The sequence below is a fragment of the Pholis gunnellus genome, assembly GCF_910591455.1.
Source record: "Pholis gunnellus genome assembly, chromosome: 17".
NCBI lineage: Eukaryota > Metazoa > Chordata > Actinopteri > Perciformes > Pholidae > Pholis > Pholis gunnellus.
Genome location: NC_136544.1, coordinates 13,434,830 through 13,454,558, shown reverse-complemented (window position 1 = coordinate 13,454,558; position 19,729 = coordinate 13,434,830). Strand labels below are relative to the sequence as shown.

At 44.6% G+C, this 19,729-nt stretch overlaps 1 protein-coding gene and 1 long non-coding RNA gene across 3 annotated transcripts; one reads left to right on the top strand and one right to left on the bottom strand.

Moving 5' to 3' along the window:
* Positions 1-1,016: 1,016 nt before the first annotated feature.
* On the bottom strand, positions 1,017-18,606 carry ern1 (endoplasmic reticulum to nucleus signaling 1). 2 transcript variants are annotated; one of them, XM_079178180.1, is made up of 22 exons: positions 18,361-18,606; positions 13,322-13,442; positions 11,242-11,275; positions 11,019-11,091; positions 10,698-10,770; positions 9,589-9,711; positions 8,825-8,926; positions 8,475-8,736; positions 7,921-7,999; positions 7,456-7,615; positions 6,820-6,935; positions 6,517-6,711; positions 6,117-6,381; positions 5,932-6,022; positions 5,646-5,835; positions 5,209-5,308; positions 4,897-5,096; positions 4,463-4,610; positions 4,220-4,347; positions 3,687-3,810; positions 2,718-2,785; positions 1,017-2,636 (listed from the first exon to the last, which is right to left on the bottom strand). In XM_079178180.1, exons 1-22 carry the CDS (start codon positions 18,439-18,441, stop codon positions 2,070-2,072), a joined length of 3,300 nt encoding a protein of 1,099 aa, XP_079034306.1. In that variant the 5' UTR covers positions 18,442-18,606; the 3' UTR covers positions 1,017-2,069. The 2 variants fall into 2 exon arrangements, with proteins under 2 accessions (XP_079034306.1, XP_079034307.1); XM_079178181.1 differs by having other exon boundaries at positions 6,517-6,708.
* A 168-nt stretch (positions 18,607-18,774) lies between these two features.
* Positions 18,775-19,720, top strand: LOC306708949. Its single transcript, XR_013767466.1, has 4 exons — positions 18,775-18,972; positions 19,058-19,169; positions 19,347-19,390; positions 19,560-19,720. It is a non-coding gene; the product is annotated as an uncharacterized lncRNA (long non-coding RNA).
* The last annotated feature ends 9 nt before the right edge of the window (positions 19,721-19,729 follow it).

Here is a 19,729-nt window from a genome sequence, read left to right as displayed (position 1 = left end):
CGACTGGTTTCGTTTCCCTGTAAAACACATCAACAGCCCAGCTCGACTCTCCTCCACTGGAAACCTTAAAGTCAGTCAAGATGAAACTGAGCCGGACACAACCGAACATGTCTATAATATCAATAGAACACCTTTTACCTTGCATTAGTATTTATGTGCGGTCAAATCAAACGTATTAAAATTGTCTTGTGTAAAAATAGCAGTACAACCTTAATGTTAACAATACTCCATTTTAAAAGTCTAGCATTCAAAAGTCTAGCATTCAAAAGGAGATATACTAATGCTCTTCTGTAATATAGTTTAGTAGAATACTTGGGACAACCATAACGCTATTGAAGTGAGGAAAAGAAGAACTTGTTTTAAAAATAACTACAAGCTATTACTGTGGTCTAAGCTCACGCAGTATTTATTTGATAGAACAACTCTGGCCACAACAGATAAAAGGGTTCATGAAGGCGGAATGAATTCACGAAAAAGTGAAGAATAATGGCAGGTATAAATGTGTAATATTTCAAAAATTGTAAAACAGCCTTTCAATTTAAGATGAATTAAGTTCCACAGAAAGCCAGGGGACACAACCTAGTGAGTCTGACAGCTGTATTTACAGTTAATGCGTCCAAATGGGGAGAACAAAGGCAGGGATCACCTGAGCTGCACCTTTTATCATCACATTAAATAACTTCGTTGCGATACACCCCTGCATTAACCTTTCCATTGTTAATGCGGTAGTGTGATGTGGGTGGAGTGGGTGTAACAGACAAAATATTTGACCTGGAATGTACACAGTACAAACCAGCCCAGCCGGTTATGTCCTTGAACTTTAAAAGTTGTAATGATAAATACGGAAGAGTTGTTTTATTAACCTGTTCTACATACCATGTAGCTGGACCAACCCGTTTCCAGTCTTTGAGCTATATAGATATAGATCTCCGTGTGTGAGATGTACTCAGTACAGCCTTGTGATACTGTGTTGCTCTTTTTTGGCTTCATTTGCTTGCAGTAAAATTTCTGCTGTTGCTTGGAAACGCTACAAAACGGAGACAGAAGTGACACCGTAGCTAAACAATGTTACTTGCAGCGATAGCTTACCCAGACAATTCAGTGCAGTGGAGCACCTGTGAGGCACCGAATGTTGTTAAATATATATTCATATTCCCCAATAACCATCTTGAGATACAGAAAGATCAATAAACAAGCAAAATCTTAGTATTAAAAAGAAAAATAGAATTTAATGTGCAAGTAATTAACTTCACTTTGACACCCTTGAAAAGTTATGTTTGCTAGTTCTGCAGCCTGACTTCTAAAACTCACATTTGATTGATTTGACTACATAATCACATGAGAATAAAATGACCGACTGTATTCAGAAGCCACCCTGAACACCCTTTGGAACAGTCCACTCTTACCGAGTCGGCACAATAGTCTTGATTGACAAAAGAGAAGCAGTTTAGCAGCATTAACTGGAATCAGGAACATTTAGCACAGTCGATTTTAAACATCTGCACCAATGCAGCACAGCGATGTAAAAAAAAAAAAATAAGAAAAAAAAGGCACATTGGCCACATTAAATGATGCATCATCAATGATCCAATTTCTGAATCAGTCTATACAAAAATATATATACAGTATCTGTGCAGTGAACAGTTCACTCAGAAATACAACATTGCACTATAAAACCACCCAAAACCACCATCCAGACACCCCCCCCCCCCCCCACAATAGAAGCCAGATGTTTTTGGGACAAAACACTTTTTTGGACATGCTGTAATAAAATAAAATATTCTCTTTGCTCAGTCCAGCTACAAGATAATTGTCCAACAGCACCCTGTTGGCTGTCTGACTTCTTCAAGGCAGAGACGGACCCGTGGACGGTTCTGATTGGGAACTATTTTACTCAGGTGAGCAGAAGGCACTTCATTTAGGGTGCAGCTGCTGCGCCCAGCAGCGGATCCCAGGCACTGCAGGCCTGGTCCTCACCAGCTCACGGTGCAGCAAGCAACTCCCACTTGGTGTCCACTCCCGAAGGCGATGCTCCCAACTGTGCTCGGTCCACCCGACTCTGGTTCGGTTCACACCGGTTCGTTATCCAGTGTCGGAGGACCCGGCGGCGTGGGCATCTCAGACTGACCGGATTCTCTTTGCTCGAGGGGATCTGTAGGCGATTCCGAGGCCAAAGTGGGGTTCAATGTTTGACCGGGCAAGTCAGTCTGTGCGGACTGTGCTGGCTCTGCTGGCTGCACTGTCTGAACTGGCAAATGTGGAGATACAGGCTCATCTGGTGAAGTGGCGGCCGCTGATTCAGCAGGCGTTGTGTGAGGGACCTGCACCGGCTGTGAGGACTGTATGGGGTCCGGTGGTTGTGAGGAGGGGGGCGATGTGTGCGTTGGCAGGTGTTGAGTGCACGGCTCGTTTTGTCTGTGTGGCCCCAGGTGTGTGTACTGGGCCTGTGTTTTTGCGAGCTGCTCTGCTGTGGAGTAGTAGGGCAGGAATGGCCTCTCTGACGCACAGGTCCGCATGGCCAGGTATGTGTGCATTAGCAGGTGGGGGAAGCGGGAGGTGAAGTAGGAGACAAAGTCATCGGGGATGGAGCCCAGAGTCTCCTGCACCTCGGCAGGCAACTCTCGGTAGTGATGTTTCTGTCGAAGGAAGGCCAACGCGTTAAGTCAGACAGTAGAGACGGTTTCTTTTAAAGACAAAGCATCAGAATGCATTCCTACCTTGTTTCTCATTGCACGCAGCAGGTCTCTGACGGACCCGCCCTTGTAGGAGCGAAATTTCCGCAGATCTGCCGAAGAAGAAGAGAAAAAACAAAACCCCATGAATCAAGCACAGAATGAGCCGCTCATCATTATCCAACAAAGAAACAGTAAACAGGAAATCCTGAGAGGATACAGCGGTCTTTATATTTCATCCCGTTACTGAAGTACCCAAACATGGAATGTTTAGTGCAACTGAGGAAATATAAGGACGGGTATAAGGTATCACTGCAGTTATGGTTGACATGTGGTGAATGGTTCTGGTGCTGTAAATAGCCACATTCATGCGTAATGAAAGCTACTCTGGCACAGTTGCTGATGAGAAACACCTGCACTTCCTCTTTCACGTTCTTCTTATTGACAAGAACAGCGAGTGTTGGAGCACAAGAGTTGTTATGCAATCGGTCTACATCCCCTTATGGCTAATGAGGCTGGTGCATGCAGATTTCTGTTTTTGTGAGTACACAGAGTTTTATGCTTCTGGCCCTTAAACTTTGACTTGAATGAGCTTTTTATGAAGGTTGTTTTGTAAATGTAGATAATCAGTGTATACATTTATACTATGCGGTTATAATATGTAGTATACCCACACAATGAGTTCACATTAGTCTGTGTTTTTAAAAAGAAAAGAGCCTGGTCAATCCATAACTATATCTGTGAGAGTTGATTTACTGGTCAATAAAACCAAATGCAAAGTCCAAAGAGCACCAGGTAACGTTGAGATACTCAGCGGGTGACAATGCTGACAGGAAGGCTAACTTCCTGACTTTACCACCCACTACAATATTATGTGGTGACAGGAAACAGCAAAGCAACTAGCTCTCAACTGAAGTACTACCAGAGTAGCGTTTGTAGAGTGCTACACTTTACTCGTTTACCACAGGGGGCACCAGCAGCGTATATTTGACTCGTGTAAAGCCAGTTTCATACCGGTCTGCAGTGGCACTGTGATATGCTCTCTCCAGTCACTCTTGACCACAGCCCTCCCTCCTCTCTCCAGCTGTCTCACGATTGGTCCGTCCAGCGGTTCCTTTTCTATTCTGTCGCTCACATCCTGCAAGCAACCACAAAAAAAAACAACGTCAGTAATATTAACTAGCAGCCGTGGGCCCTGATCAGACAGTGTGTTTTAGCAGCATGGGACAGTATTTAATATTGTTTTCAATGAGTGACCGAAATAAATCTATTATATGGCACATCGGTGAAGTTCTGAAGGTTGAAATGTGATTGTAAGGACTTCGTTAACTGAAAAGGATAGTTTTCATACAACAGATAACCTGCCATTACTGCCCAAATCACATTACAATAGCAGTTTATTAATGATTAATCCACGCACAACATATATGAGGATTTCTACTACTTTGAAGACGCCCGATGCTCTAATAAGGAAGTACCCACAGTAAACAGCCTACTACATGTGATCTGTATTCTGTACAATAAGCAGAGAGCAGTAAACGGCTGACCTGAAAGAACTGCAGCTCCTTCTCCAAGCTCCAGAAGAAAGGTTGTTTGAGAACGCTCTCAGCTGAAGGCCTCCTATGAGGCTCCATGCTCAACATCTGCTCTATGAGAGCTCTGGCCACTATGTCCTCTGAAATAATGACACACGGGTTGGATGACACGTCATACATCGTTCAAAACAAGTTTTTGTATTTAAAGTTACTTTAATTTCACCACATTACTGTCTTTATTACTATAGTACTCACCATGTTTGTCAGTTTGCAGATGGTCGAGGCTGTATGTGCCCAGTAGGATGTTTGCTTGCCGCTGCAGAGATTTGCCAAAAGGATGGCTTCCCTCAGACACCACGTAGTAGAACACACAACCAGCAGAGAAGGTATCAACAGCGCAGGTCTGCAGGAGACGAGATAAGGAAAGGACAGAGGAGGTCACAATGTGGCATGTAGGGAAACACACATTCACCACCAACAATATCTGTAAGCAGTATCAAGTTATGAATACTTGTGTTGGTTTGTATAGGTTAATTAATGCTCCTTTGGGTCTCACATTCACCCGTTAAGACAGTTTTTAGTGTTTGGTTCTGTCAAAATTTGAACTTTTTGGTTTCTTTGGTGTAATTTGACGACCAACACTACTTCTAACCACCATGAGAGAGCTGCTGCTTTTCTACCCGACTCACCGGGTTGTCTTTGCAGTCCTCACTGAGCACCTCGGGGGCGATCCAGCCCTCTGTGCCCGGCACCCCAGACCTTCTACTGAAACTGTGGCGGCCCACTGCCAGCTTCTTACACAAGCCGAAGTCTGAGATCATGGCCCGGACCCGACCATGGGCGTTGGGCATGGACACCAGGATGTTGTGGGGTTTCAGGTCTCTGTGGACTGAAGGAAAAGTAAGAAGGTGAGAGAGGGGGGGGGGAAAAACACGCTGTCAGTTACTTTAGTGGTGTAGATGTTGTTTGGGAATACAAAAACAGGCTATAATAATTGATACCTATGTTGAGAGAGTGCAGATGGGCCAGTCCTGACGTGGTCTGCTGGAGAAGCATAACTGGCTCCAGACCATGACGGTCAAAATCCTTCCTCTCCACATACTAGAGAGAAGAAAGACCAGTCAGTGAGGTCCAGTATTTATAACATGATGGCGTCAGTTTAAAAGGCAACAAATTCATTTTAGTGTTTCTTGTCGTTTATGTGCTCTATGAATAATGACAGAGAACCCTGACTAGTTCCTCCTCTCACTGCCAAACGTCATCATTATCACTGACACACAGTATAAATTGCATCCTAATGACACAAAGAAAGTAGTGCATTATTAAAGAAAAATGAAGCTAAAACTGGGCTGCTATTCGCAAAATACTTGATACGAGTTGGTAAGAATCAACACAAAGTTAAGTGCTCAAGTGATCTATTAATTAAGCCATTGATTACATCCTGAAGTGAGGCAGCACACAGCTCAATTGCGATGTACTGGAACTGGCGGTCTCTCTCCGTGCAGAAGTAGCGGATGACATTTGGGTGCTCGTCGGACTCCCTCAGCAGCTGGACTTCCCGGTCTGCAAAGCTGAAGCACTCTGGGAGAATTCTCTTCACTGCCACTGCACGGTTGTCAAACTGACCCCTTGTGGAGGAATGATAGAAATACAACATTGTGATATTGAACAAATTAAACAAAAAGGTTTTTGTGAATAACTGTTGACTGGCTGTTGAGACTTACTTGTACACAATGGTGCCCTCAGCACCATGACCCAAGACCTCTTTGGGGCGGAAAGTTATGTTGCCCACTCTGACAATATTAGACTCCTCCTCTGAAAAGACAAACATGATTTCGGACAATGAAAACTGGGTTAAATTAAGTACAAACAAACAGAGTGCATTCAATCCTGATTCCTCAATCTTTACCTCCATCTTCGTGCTCATTGGCTGAGCTCCCCAGCTCAGACACAGACAGGTTGGAGTGGTTGGAGGCGCGGGGGGTGACGTTGGGGCTGCTGTGGTCCGAGCATTCGGAGCGAGCGTGGGCCACCTCCAGATAGTCGCTGTCTGGGGCCAAGCCCAGGGCCACGTCTGCAGCGGGGAACGGCTGCTGTCGCTGGAGCAGCTCCAACTTCTCCTCCATCTGTCTCTGGAACTCCTGGTGCTGCAGCTGCTGCTGCTTGTGAACACTCTGTGGCGAGAGAGGAGACTATGTCTGAGGCTCTAAGGAAAACAAACGCGTGTTCAGCACTTATGGCCGCTGGCAGATTCCAGACTTATAGTTGCAGGCACTCTAGAGTCCACTAGGTGGTGGTGTGTGACTTACTTTGGGGTAGGTAATCACAAAGGCCACCCAGCCAGCCAGGAGGAAAGTGGAGAAGATGATGGTGGCCATGTCTTTGAGCATGGAGTCCACCGGGGCCTCTGGACGCCCAGTGCGACCACTGGTCCCAGGTTCTTGGATAGATGTTTCAGGCGGAGGAGAAGGGGGCCCGTCATCCATACCACTATCATTCACCTTCTAGAGGGAGAGGGAGGTGAGGACAGAGAGGAAGAGAGTGAGGAAATCTGCACAGATGTTTCGATACCAGAAAGATCTTCCAAACTAAATATCTCATGGGTCACACACCTCCTCAACTTTCTTGTCAGTCGTAGGTGGGATGACGTTGCCTTGATTGCGAGGGAAGCTGTCTGGGAACCTCTCGAGGATCTTGTTGTGAGCTTCAGGAGGCGTCTCATGATGACCTGAAATGCAAGAGTGGCCTTTTGAATCATCATCATCAAAATCATGGCCATTCACCAAAACCAAACACTGATTTCAGTTATGGTGCTAAAACGATTAGTATATAGGTAAGAAAACACAATATGTTATTCGTTTTATCATCCAGCAGAGGGCGGTCTAAGTGCAACAGTCACTCAAAGCTCAGTGAACCATTCAAGGCCTTGGACTTCAAAATGTGGTGAACAGCACTGAGAGTGAAACCTTTCAACATACAGCAGGGTTCACATGCATTGTTAACCAACACATTTTCATGACTTTTCCACGATTTTCATAACCGTACAAACCCAACGACAGTAACATTTTACAGAAGTCTTTCCTGATGTCAAACCCTCGACCGTGAATTGTTAGTGGAACTGAGATTTATTTATTTTTTTAAGATGGCGGCGCTGAAACTCTCTCCCTCACTGTATCAGGAAAAGTCACTTTAACCCGAGCGGGCGTAGACAAACATATTCCTTTGTGATTTGTGCACTGACGTAGTACCTATGAGAAGCAGGTAGTTCCTCATGAAGTTGATGCGGTTTCTCTCCCGGAGCGCAGCGTTGAACTTGACGCTGGTGCTCGGTGTGATGACACACTCCTTGTCGTCTTCGGTCTCCTGGCTGTCAGGACCCTCCAGCATGGGGAAGGTGCTGCCACGAGGCTGCACACACACACACACACACACACACACACACACAGACACACAGAGACGCACACAAAACATGTCAAGGATTCGGATAAACGTCCCATCAAATACCTCACATGATTACATAAGAAAATGGGGCAAAGTGACTTAAGACAACTTGCATTCCTGGAAAACCAAAAATGAAGACAGACTATGAAAACTATACAACTGTTTGGATATTTTAATGGTACATTTACATATTCCATGTCCATGTCTTACTGATAAGGATTGTGTTTTGCCTAAATGAAGAGAGATATACAGCACGTGTAACGGTCACTCACCACAACAGTGACTCCATCGTGCACCAGGGAAGAAGAGGCATATAGACTGGTGGAGTATTTACCCACATACAAAGTGGCCCTGGAGAAGGAGAAAGAGCTCAGTCAAACCAAATACAGTACTTATTTCATACTAAATAGAGAGAATAGGATCTTGGAGAACACATCTGGAGTGTATTTACAGGTTCAAAGTGGAGAAGAGTTCTCAATCATCTCCCTAAACAGGCGAAACTTTCACAGCGTCTTAACCACTGAAAGCCCTGTTTGTCCTTTCCAGCTGAAGCAGGTGTGAGCACAAAATATAAAAATAAAACAGTGCTGCAGTGTGAAACCAAAGCTATAACCAGGCCCAGCTAGATATGACATCCCAACATTAAGCAATTGCACATCTTACAAAAGAACGTCTTGATTTCTAGCCCTTCATTAAGTTGCGTCGCTATGATTGATGGACACTGAAGGTTCCAACATGTTTAAAACAGAGTAAGACATCTATTCTTAAAAATGTATCCAAATGGAAATGGCAAAGTAGTAACAATCGTTACTTTCAGTCCGCTTACATGAACTTGTTCTTGGGCTTATTCTCTTTGGGGAATGGGTATTTCCACTGAGTGATGCGGCCAACTTCTCCAGACATGAAAGTGAGGTAACGCAGGGTTTCCACGGCCACATTCGTGTGGGGGACTTTGCGGAGACCCTCGCGCTGCCAGATATACATGGCCACCACCGGAGAGTTGTAGTTCTGCACCCACTGGACGTCCCCCGATTCGCTGTCCACGGTCACCACGAGGCCGTCACCGTTGGACACAAAATGAGCCACCTCTGTGGGGAAGCAAAGAGAGCGGACAAGTGATGAGCCCCGTCTGTCGGAAACTACACAAAAAGGAGCCAGCGTGTCCGAGAGTCTTACTGTATTTGGTTTCATCATCAGGAAGGGTGGAGGCGTAGTCGGAATAGGTGGCATTCCAGCGCAACTCTCTGCTCTTGGTGTCATACATGGTGATGGTGTACTCTAACAAGGAAGTGAACAACAAGGGCTCATTCACAAAACGGGAAAAAAAACACATTGTGTTGCTTTGCTTTCCTTATGACTGACACACACACACACACACACACACACACACACACACACACACACACACACACACACACACACACACACACACACACACACACACACACACACACACACACACACACACACACACACACACACACACACACACACACACACACACACACACTCCTGTGTAAATGCAAAGTGTTGAATTTCCTTTGTATCAAAAAATGGATATTGTGGAGACACGGTGAAACAAAATCCTGCATATGCGTTTAGTGACAAAGTGAGCTTTGACTTGACACCAAGTTAAGGATGGATTTATAGGATTAAGTATTCAATTTGCAGCGCTCAGGAGCTCTAGGCTCTCATCTACAATTACCATATCAGGGACAGAGAGCGGGGGGGGGGGGGGGTGAATGTCGAGGTGAGGGCGGGGCTCGCAGCAGAGATGGTAAATAAGGGTTTGACGACAGTTTGAGATTAGAGCACGCAAAAAAAATAGTCCTGTTGATTAGCCAGATTAAAAACAACAACTAAATGGGATGGGCTGCAAAGACAATCAGACTAAGACGAGGCTCGCCAATTTCGGGGAAAACAAATAGCTGAAGTCTTACCTGTGCGTCCCAGATAGAGAAGAGATGAAGACGGACACAGCATCTCGGCAAAGGAGGAAGTCAGAGTCTGCTGCTTCTCTCCAGTCAACAGGTCCACCACATACCACAAGTCCTGCTTCTTACCTGCACACGAGCACACGAGCACACACACACACATTGATTACAGCATTCAGATTGCATTTCATATTTACTATAGTATGTTCTGTAGTTCATTTATTTAAGACTGTCATTCTGTCTATAAAGTGTAATTTGATTACGCTTTAATGTGACACCTATTGCATGTCCACCCTGCAGAGGGCTGATCTTCCTGAGGTTTCTCCCCATCTTGCTTTTAAAATGGCCTTTTGTCCAAATCAAGGGTCCGATTATAAAAGTATCAAAGTCCTATTTGTGATGTTTGCCTCTCTAAGGAACACTGAATTGATCATGTGCAGGAAATTGCCAAATTGACCTAAAAAGGTGAACCCGTGCAAGTCGAGCCAAGCAGAATAACATGCAGCCATTTAACCTTCTCAGTGACGGGTGTCACCATCATTAAAGGACCAACCCATCATGGCCTCTTTGTACCGGCACCTCTCCCTTTTTTGTCAATGCAGGGAGTGATGTTAATAACTTAATCATAGTTCTAGAGGAATGCAAACGTCCAAAAGATGGAGGATGGTTTGCCCAGATAGTTCCGACAAACTCTACTGAGCATAAACATCATTCATCTGTACATGTATGAAATTTAAAGAGTGAGAATTTGAGGCCGAGACCTTTGCATCTCTAATATTCTTTGTTCCAGCCGCAGCTTCAGTTGAATGCAAACAAAAGCTTCACTGATGAGGTCTGTAGAGAATCATCTGTGTGCCAAATGTCACCCGCTTCCCTTTGAACAATGACACAGTCACTACGGCAGATTAGCACCTTCCCTCTGTTAGCTGTTGTAAATTCAAACGAGCACAAGCTGCGACCTCTGGTTGAGTGGAACTGAAAGGTGCTGGAAGATATCCAGATTAAAAAACCCGCTCATTTAGGGGAGGGGGGGGAGGGGGGGACACAGACCGCGCACAGAACAATGAGTTGAATCAAAAGACGCAACATCATTTATTTTTGAGGATTATCCTTACCCATGTAAAGGACACCATCAGAGCTGCGGCAGGGAGACGCTTGGACCAACTCGGGGATAGTGAACGGTAATTTCTGTTTGATCACAATGAACATTAGTCAGCAATAACACGCGTGTGTCCTGTGACATGAGATGGGAGACGCCATTCATGCACCAGCACAGTTGCAACTTCAGAATGAGGGCGCATCACTTTTCAGCATGACTTGTATACACACACGTGTGGTGAGAGGACATGTTTTTCTGTAGAATAGGGAACTGAACAGTGCATTTCTCACAAGAGAAGAGAGGTTATAGTTTGCGATAAAAAAGTATTTCCTCTTACTGTGAGGCCTTCCTTGTTCTTTCCTCCCAGAGAGTACAGGCTGCCATCGTTGGGGTCGGGCAGAAAGGCTGGTCTGGAGGAGAGATTGAAGAAGATGCATCACATCTCCAGAGCAGTAAAGGGAGCGACGTACAAGAAAAGCTCAACGTGTTGCCATGATAATTTGCATTCATTGTCTTTTGTTATAGACGGGTGCAGTACACAAACTGCAAAAGATACGTACTCGGCCACATGTGTGGGGACCTGAAGAACTGGATCTGTGAGGAGAGAAAAGGAGACACAAGTCAGGACTGACAGGAATATCAAGCAACAACAAGAGGCGGTGGTTAGAAGCGGTTGAGTAAGAGAACGACGGGAACGTCGGTGACAATCAACCGCACGGAACACAAAGGGAAAACATGAAGAGCAAACAGCTTTCTGCATGAAGTCAAGCATGGAAGACCAAAAAAAAAAGATTATTTAATGAGCTCATATTAGATCACATCCTCTAAAAAGGTTCTAGGACATATTAACCCGTCTCTAAGTCTCTACCAAATATCTAACAGACTGATTAAAGTAGCGAGTTACTCCAGGAAGCAGATTTTTCTCTGACGGTCTTTGGCAAACTTTATTACTCCTTTCCACCTCGACTAAAGTTGAGTATTTTGGTTTGTTTATTCGTCACACCCCTGGTGCGTAAAGGCCTTTACTCTGGTACGGTTAAAAACTAATATAACTCGCCCTGTATTTAAATACTAGATGGGTAAAAATTATGCGATTTCCTCCCTGAAAGGCCTCCCAGGCACGGGTGCTTAAAAAAGGACCACATCATAAATTCTTTGCATATTTAAGCCCATTTAAGTTTCATACATTTTACATTAGTGCCTAACATTTTTACAAAGTATACAATAATGTGTCCAACCTACTGGGCAGCTATTAGCGGATATAAACTAATTAAATATATCTATATGCGAGGCCCTAAACTCCATTGTTACTAGACAAACACACACCTCCCTCCAGTGTGAACATACAGGGCGTAGACCAGATGGTGCTGATCTCTGCCGAGGTGCCTAAAGGGGTCAACAGTAGCGCATGGGGGGGGGGGGGGGGGGGTTCCCTGAAGGTGGTCGTTGACTCGTGTGCTCAAGTTTTTTTGTTTTGTGTGATTGCAGAAGGTGGTGAGAAAGACACGGTTTTCATGGAAGTAAGCAAACCTCCGTCGGCTGATATGCAAAATGCATGTTTGCGAGGCCGAGCGGGGAGGGCCGAGCAAACAGCGAGAGGACGTGCACGTGGGCCGAGGTGAACCGGCTGCTTCTCCCTCATTCTGTGGGTGACTGGAGCACAACAACAGGTGTGTGCTGAGCCCAGCACAGAACTGGTCCAATTCATATTCAATAGCTCTCTCAGGAAAAAAACAAAAAAAACAGATGGTGCGGAGGAAGCAGCCACTGCCTCTGATTATTAATGACTTGGGACCTCACCAGGACACGTGGGTTCAAACAACAGCAGTTTTAATAATCACATAAAATCTTGTGATCCTAAAAAAATTTGAGAAAATATATCTTTATGTCCGTGAAAGTCTTAAACCGTCTTATTCTAAGTAAGATAAACTAGTGTAAACGACAAGTTTTCCAGTAACCCTTCAGTGCGTCTAGTGTAAGTGTATAGTGGCTGCATTAACATGGTAACCATAGTGCCTGCTGTGTGTGTGCAGGTGACTCTACAGCAGAGTGGCTTACCCTTGCCCACTCTGACCTTGATTACAGGCTATTTCTGCCCCTCTCTGTTAATTATTACACAGTTTCCATGCCTAACAGAACATCCAACAGCGTTTGACCCAAGAAAACATTTCAAAAAAGTCAACAATAGAAATGAAAGAAGCCCGATTAGTGTTTCTTGACCAAATTAATGAAGTGTTCCTTTAGATCTACAGGCCTGTTTTACTCCCACAGTGTTGAATATTAATGATTCAAGTTAAATTATTTTTTGCAATGCATTCAAATATTTGGGTTGAAATTCTGCTGCCAATTCCCTTTTTGTTCACATTAAGATCACAAAGAATACTTTTAAATTAAACCAATAGACCAAATAAGATAACAACAAAAACCAAGTGGCACAGCCTTGACATGGCATCACATGTGGCCCTCACTTAGTTACATTATTACAAAAGCCACCCTCGCTTCATTGTGGTTCAAAAAGCAGCAAAGAGATCTCATTGTTCTCTCTGCGGCGACAACAAGAGCACCTGAATAATACTGCGTCTGGAGAGAGAGAGAGAGAGACACATACGAGGAAAAGTTGCTCTCGACCTCTCGTCTTACCTTCCTTCAGAGTCCATTTGATGGAGCCGGATTTCTTGCTGACAGCGTGCAGGTTTCCGTCCAGCGTGGACACAAAGAGCAGGCTTTCAGGGAGGGAAACTGTGCTGGCGCTGCAAAGCCCCTACAGAAACCAAAACACAACGAAAATCAAGACCACGTCCTCAACAAAAACACATCTCTGTTCATTTATAATGCGAACGAATCGAAGTGATAACGTATCAAACGCAGACATTATCACGCGGCCGTGTGTGAACATGCGTGACCCCACTTTAAGTCCACGGGTGAGGTGGAAACGGGTGCCTCTGCATTGAGGTTGTGAATAATGACTTCAGCCACTAATCACTCATTACTTATCCTCACACACACGCACACACACACACACACACCTGGACCAAACATAAGTGTTTCAATCACAGCATGTTAAGATTATTCACACACTAATATGAAGAAATGTGACACACGTTACAGCACGGGGCCTTGTTTTCACCACCGCCCCGGTACAGTTAGCGTCATGCTGGAGGTGGTTGGGGTGTTGGGTTGCCCCGTGGCAGCTTGGTCTGCTCGACAAAATCAATGAACTTCAAATCAATACCGTACAATGACGGCTGAAGAGCAAACTAGGAGGGCGCCGACTAGAGAGGTAACAGAGGGCACGCTGCCGAGGGTTCAAAGTAACAGCCGGAGCAACGCGGAGCAAGGTAAACAAACTGGGCGTGAGCACGTGTGCACGTTCTCTACTTCAGCATTACACTCGTGCTGCTCCCACCCAGCATGCCTTATAAGGTTGACTGGGCTTTAAAAAAAAAAAACAGATTTCACAATTAACTGAGTGAAGAGCGTGTTTCAACTTCTCCCTGCACAGATGAACAGTGGGCTGACGGGCCATACGGGAAGTCTTCTTACCAGAATTTCTTTTTGACTCCCACTCAGAAATATGGGGCGACACGAACGGACGTGGGAACACTTGGGATCGGTTCGCCACACGGTGGAAAAGTAGACACGGTGACAAAACGATGACAAAGAGAAAACAAAAGAAAAAAAGATGCAGAAAAACCAGTGGAAACAATCTAACCAATAAACCAGCAGCGGAGCGACGCGGCCTCATGACTTGGCTTATGCCAGAATTAACCGCACCGTGTGGGAGATGTGTGCGCCACTCACCCACTATGGAATCCTAAAAACGCCGCTCTTGATAACCACGCCGTGGGCTGCTTTTGGTTTTTGGCACCAACGTGAAGGAAGAGGTCCAGTGGGGGGGGGGGGGAGACTGTATGAACTCAGCCTGACCAGTCTCTGTACACATGAGCTTTCTCAACTGAACGAGGCACACCGTATTAATTGATTTCTTACCGACTTGTTAGAGGACAAAGTTCATCAGCACTTCTCAGTTCAGGTCAGACTGGGAATGCCACTTTTAAAAACAGGAGTCTTGGAAAAGCTGAGCAGACAAACCTCATTCTCCTACTGAGCCACAGGAGCATTGATCAACATCGCAGACTAATCCCCTTGAACAGCTCCCTGGGGGCAGTGCAAATAGCAGATTATCAATTAGATAATGTTATGTAGGGGGTTGAAGTGCTTTGAAAATCGGACAGAAGCAAACCACCATTTGCTCTGGTATGGAGAGCAAACGAAACCGGTTGTTTCTTTTGTTCACAGCTTCTATTTCCTTGCCCAGTGCACGACGGTGGCTTTCTCCCTGTGCATGCTTCAGCTTCTTCTTCAGTCATAACGGCCCAAAAACAGAAACCAGAGCCAACACAACCCAATAAACTGAAAGTGCTGCACGGAAGGAAACTGGGTCCTCCTCCACATTTGCCTCCCGGTCGCCTGCTGTAGTCTCACATCCTTTTACAAGCATTTGTGTCAATATTGTGCACCTGTGACTGTTCCCACTGGGCTGCTGCAAACTCTCGAGCATCACACACAACTGTACCGGGAGAATCATAACCAACTTGTTTTTGCCCCCCCAGTGATCTCTATCAGGGTTCTCGGTTTCGCAAGCAAATAACATCTTAACATCTGTTCGTCTCCTCGTTTTGGACGGACACCGATATTCAGCAACCGTTGAATATTCTACAGATTTAGACTTCGGGGATATCAGGTTTACAGCGCGAGTTATAAAGCTTTAACAAAAACGGGGCTTTCTCTCTCATTTCCTCACTCTGAGTGCGACACAGAAATACTAAAGTTGTTGCGCAAGCGAGTTACATAATACTACAGAACCGGGAAGAAACCAACGTCTCGGCAGGTTCTGACGTCTTCACTTTCTCCTCTTCAATGAACCAGGCATAGCTTAACGACTACACATGATATCACTGGTAGCAGACTGGATGTCACTGTGCTTCACAGACCAAACTGGCAGCACAAGCCATTTAGTAGTACACCTGCATCGCCAACCAATAGTTTGAGAAGAGAATTGCTCGGGTAAAGACAAAGAGTCAGACGGACAGAGGTGTCTTTTCATAGGAGAAAGACTGGACACATGTAGGAGACACAGGGAGGTAAAGATGCTCATATCTAATCAAGCATCAAGCTATATTACTGTACAGCGTCCTCCTATCACAGCTGCCCTACATCCTGAAAGAAAAGAGGCTTCCCGAGTGTCACTTTTCGGATGCATCAACGTCATATGACAGCGTAACATGTCAGACAGTGACTCTGGGCAGCTGCTTACAGCACGGCCCCCCCTCTTAAAATAGTTTGTGACTGCCACAAACAAGCGACAGGCGACAAAATAATGGTGGGGCTCCACAAGCAACAATTGTGTGGCTGAACAAAGATGTTCTTCTGTCCTCTGACTCAGGCTTTTATGTGCTCATTTTAAAAGATGCATGCAAGAGAAAAGAGGCTGAAACACCAGAGAATGTCATGAGTCAGTTTTCAAATGAAAGGGAAATCAATTGGTTATTAATATCCGACATTCAAATGAGTTCATCGTGTTATCATATGGGGCCTAAAATGCTTCACTACAGGTCGTCTTTGAGAGACAAAAACTCATATATGTAGGCAAGACTATTACTAAAAAGACGTCTTCTAGTCTGAGCTCTCCGATGCATTAATTAGGACTAAACTACACGTCACTGTTTTTCTGTTGAAACGTGGAACACTCTCACCACAATACGTGGTGAGAGTGTCTGCAGCAATGAGCAGTCCGTTTGCAGCTTGCTCGGGCACAGACGAAAACCAACACAGGAACCAAGAAATCCTTATCTCTCACCTTTAACTCGTGTTGTGCAAAAACACGCAAGTGATCAGAAATAGGAGTCAATTAGGAAACGTCCATAAAAGTATGCTAACTAGAGGTTGAGGTTTCCCTTTCGGGGCTGTATGGAGATGACACAGGCTTGGGGGGTGTTTGATTTCCTTCAGTCGCAGACACCAACGGGAGAGTTGAATTAGACTAGAATAGGAACAGTGAGGAGGTGATATTTAAGAATATAGTGGAGATGACTCTTTAAGCAACCGTCTTTGTCAACACAGTGTATCAGCTGCTCTCTGCCTGGCGTCGCTGCAGTGGGGACGGATGTCACGTGTTCAGGCGCACTCAATCTACAGATGTGATAAGATAGTAGAAGATCACAACCTTTTCTAGCAAAACAGCCCCTCTTAGTTCAATCTGATTCACGACAGGTAAAAAAGGCAAAAAGTAAAGAATAGAATATGGAGAGCAGTGGGACACGCTGCAGCTGAGAGACGTGTTGTGGTCTACAAGTCTTACAAGGAATATTAGTGTCAGTATAAAAGGATGTGTGAAGTGAGGTACGAGCATAATGTGAGAAGAAGCAATACAAAATAAACACAAACACCTCCGTTCATTCGTATACATCTCACACACACATCTATAGATAGCCATCATCACTTGTCACCCTTACTACACAACCAGGCTAAGAAGAACCCGACACATGATATGAGATTATAAGGCTTCTTTAATCTGCTTCTTAGTCAAAGTGGTTTACTAGCTTGGTAGCGTGGGTCTCTGCCTGGAGACCTTTAAGGGATCTGGTTCAGTTTAGTAAGCTGGCTCTCATTTGTGTCTGCTACCAATACCACGGATCCCGTTTACAAATTCCTTAGGTAAAAACTAAACTCACTGCATCGGTCCTGCTAGCTTCAGATGGCTGCAGACATCCAATGAACTGAAGGGGAAGGCTTCCTTCAAACTGTACCTCAGTACATAAGACATGTGTTTTTCTTGCATTAAGCTTCTATTTTTACTTTTTGATCTAAATGTGTCTTCTGTTTGGAGCGGCTATGTCAAGTATTTACGTCTACAGACATCTATTGGCGAGGTCCAATGTCAGAGACCCCAATCAACTCATCTGTATGACCCAAAATACTGACTGATGCATCGTAAGGTCGCTGCTGATGTGCAAGCACAGAACTTGAGTTCAATCTTGTGAAAAGATAAGGAGTGTAAACATGCAAGTAGTAGAAATAATCACAATGCCTTAACCACATTAACACACTGACAGTGGTGGACGTCTCAACAGAAGTCTTTTTGTTAAATTGAATAGTTTGCCAATATGATTCTGAGATACTTGAGGGGAGTTGGTGGCATGGAAATAATTAAGGTTTGGGAGAGTTTAGCTTTAAAACAATAAAAACACACATGTAGACACAGCAAAGTCTCATTGTACACTAATAAAGAGATCTCTGGAAGTTTCTCTGACAGCAGATGGAGATCTGATGTTCATGCTCTGAAAGGTTTCCTTGATTTGTGACACTGGAATAATCAATTAGAGATGGTCTGACGTTCATGATATAATGGTGGTTAAGTCAATGTTAGGCTTTCACTAATAGATTACTTTTTAAATAGTGCTTTTAGCCAGCAAGCTAGCGTTGATGTTAGCTTCCTTGCATCATATCAAGACACCACGCAGCACAGAGACATGATTAAAAGGTTTACTGAATGACATATTTAAGTCAGAATAAGTAAAAAAAATCCGCCTGAAGTTGAGTGAAAAATGTAGTTTAACGCGTAACTTTGAGCTAATGTCATCTAACTTAAGCTAGTTTATCCAGTTAGCCTCTCGTACCTTTTGTGGGAGACCGGCGCAGCAAAGCAACGAAAACAAAAAGCTCCACAACAGGGCCCGACTGCTCACGGTCCAGTCCATGTTGTCTGGTCTCACACCGGGACAGACAGCTGGTCCTCGCGGCCGTTGACTACATACAAAAACCGTTTTTTTTGGGGGGGGCTCACAACCAGACACGTTAGGAAATTATGTTTAAATCAGCGCTGTAACGGTAGAGCCAGCAGAGCGGCGGAACACAACGCTGGATCCGCTTCTTCCTGAAGTGAGAAGCGTGGGGGCTGGACTTTGGGATAGATATCCACGCGAGTGGAGGAGGGGAGACGAGGAGTCGGCGTGAGCCAATCAGAACAGACCTAGTGACCCGGATGTGCTATAAAGTAGATCCGGGGGCACGTTGTCTGCAGAGAACCACTCCTCTGAGAGCATGCTGGCAACTGTCCGACCGGACACATTTGCATTTAACATGGATAGGAAAAGCTTATTAACGTTTATATGTTTTAGTTATTATAATGATACATGACGGAAGTCTGCAGGGAAGAAATGACTCCCAATTTGATCGCATCATGGTGCATTTTTGGCGCGGTGGCTAGGCCTCATCGTCGTGGAAATATGGTAAAATGGTATTTTCTACAACGTTAAAATGGCAAATATAACTAAATATGTATATATTAGTTACAGTGTGCTGTGTTGTCATCAGGACTGGTGCTGAACTTGGATCCATGCGGTGGTTTTGAGGTGTTTGGACATCCACACGTGGCTGGAGGAGGGTGGCGTGCTTTCAGATGGAGGCCCTTCATGACTTTATGACGGTGAGTGTTTCGATGAGTTTGTATGTTTGTTTGTTTGTTTCACGAATGATGATTTACGTGCGTTAGACTGATTGAAAATGAAGTCAATAAACTCGAAATCTGACTTGACCCACAAACTCTAGTCGTCTGTGTGTCTTTTTCAAAAATCACGTTCACTCAGATATTTTATATTTACAGGAAAATGGGGTTTGGTGTGGATGAATCCCTGCAGTAGCAACATGGTAAGTACCTTGAGTCATCAGAAAGTGGATTGTAACTGTTATGAATGATGATCATCATGCGTTAGACTTCTGATTTAATGAAGACAATATTGATCTGACATAACTCACAACGTTTTTAATGGATGGTGTTTCGATAACAGAGCTCACTAAAAGCTGTTTTCTTCTGCAGCTATAGGAACCCTCAAGAAGTGGACAAGCTTCTGTAAACTACAAGGTGACACCAGGACTCAAAAATGAACATGCTTTTTGCTTTCCTATAGCATACATGCATTTTTGAACTGTGAGATTGAAAATATGTTTTACTATTGGAGCACAATTTCCCATTTTGAATAAAGCGTT

Bases quoted from the DNA above. Each gene is read 5' to 3' on its own strand.
- ern1 (XM_079178180.1), bottom strand. From the start codon at position 18,441: ATGGACTGGACCGTGAGCAGTCGGGCCCTGTTGTGGAGCTTTTTGTTT. The intron at 6,382-6,516 runs GTAAGTCACACA...CTCTCGCCACAG, and splicing joins TTGTGATTACCTACCCCAAA to AGTGTTCACAAGCAGCAGCA. The intron at 4,611-4,896 runs GTGAGTCGGGTA...CGTCTCCTGCAG, and splicing joins AGGACTGCAAAGACAACCCG to ACCTGCGCTGTTGATACCTT.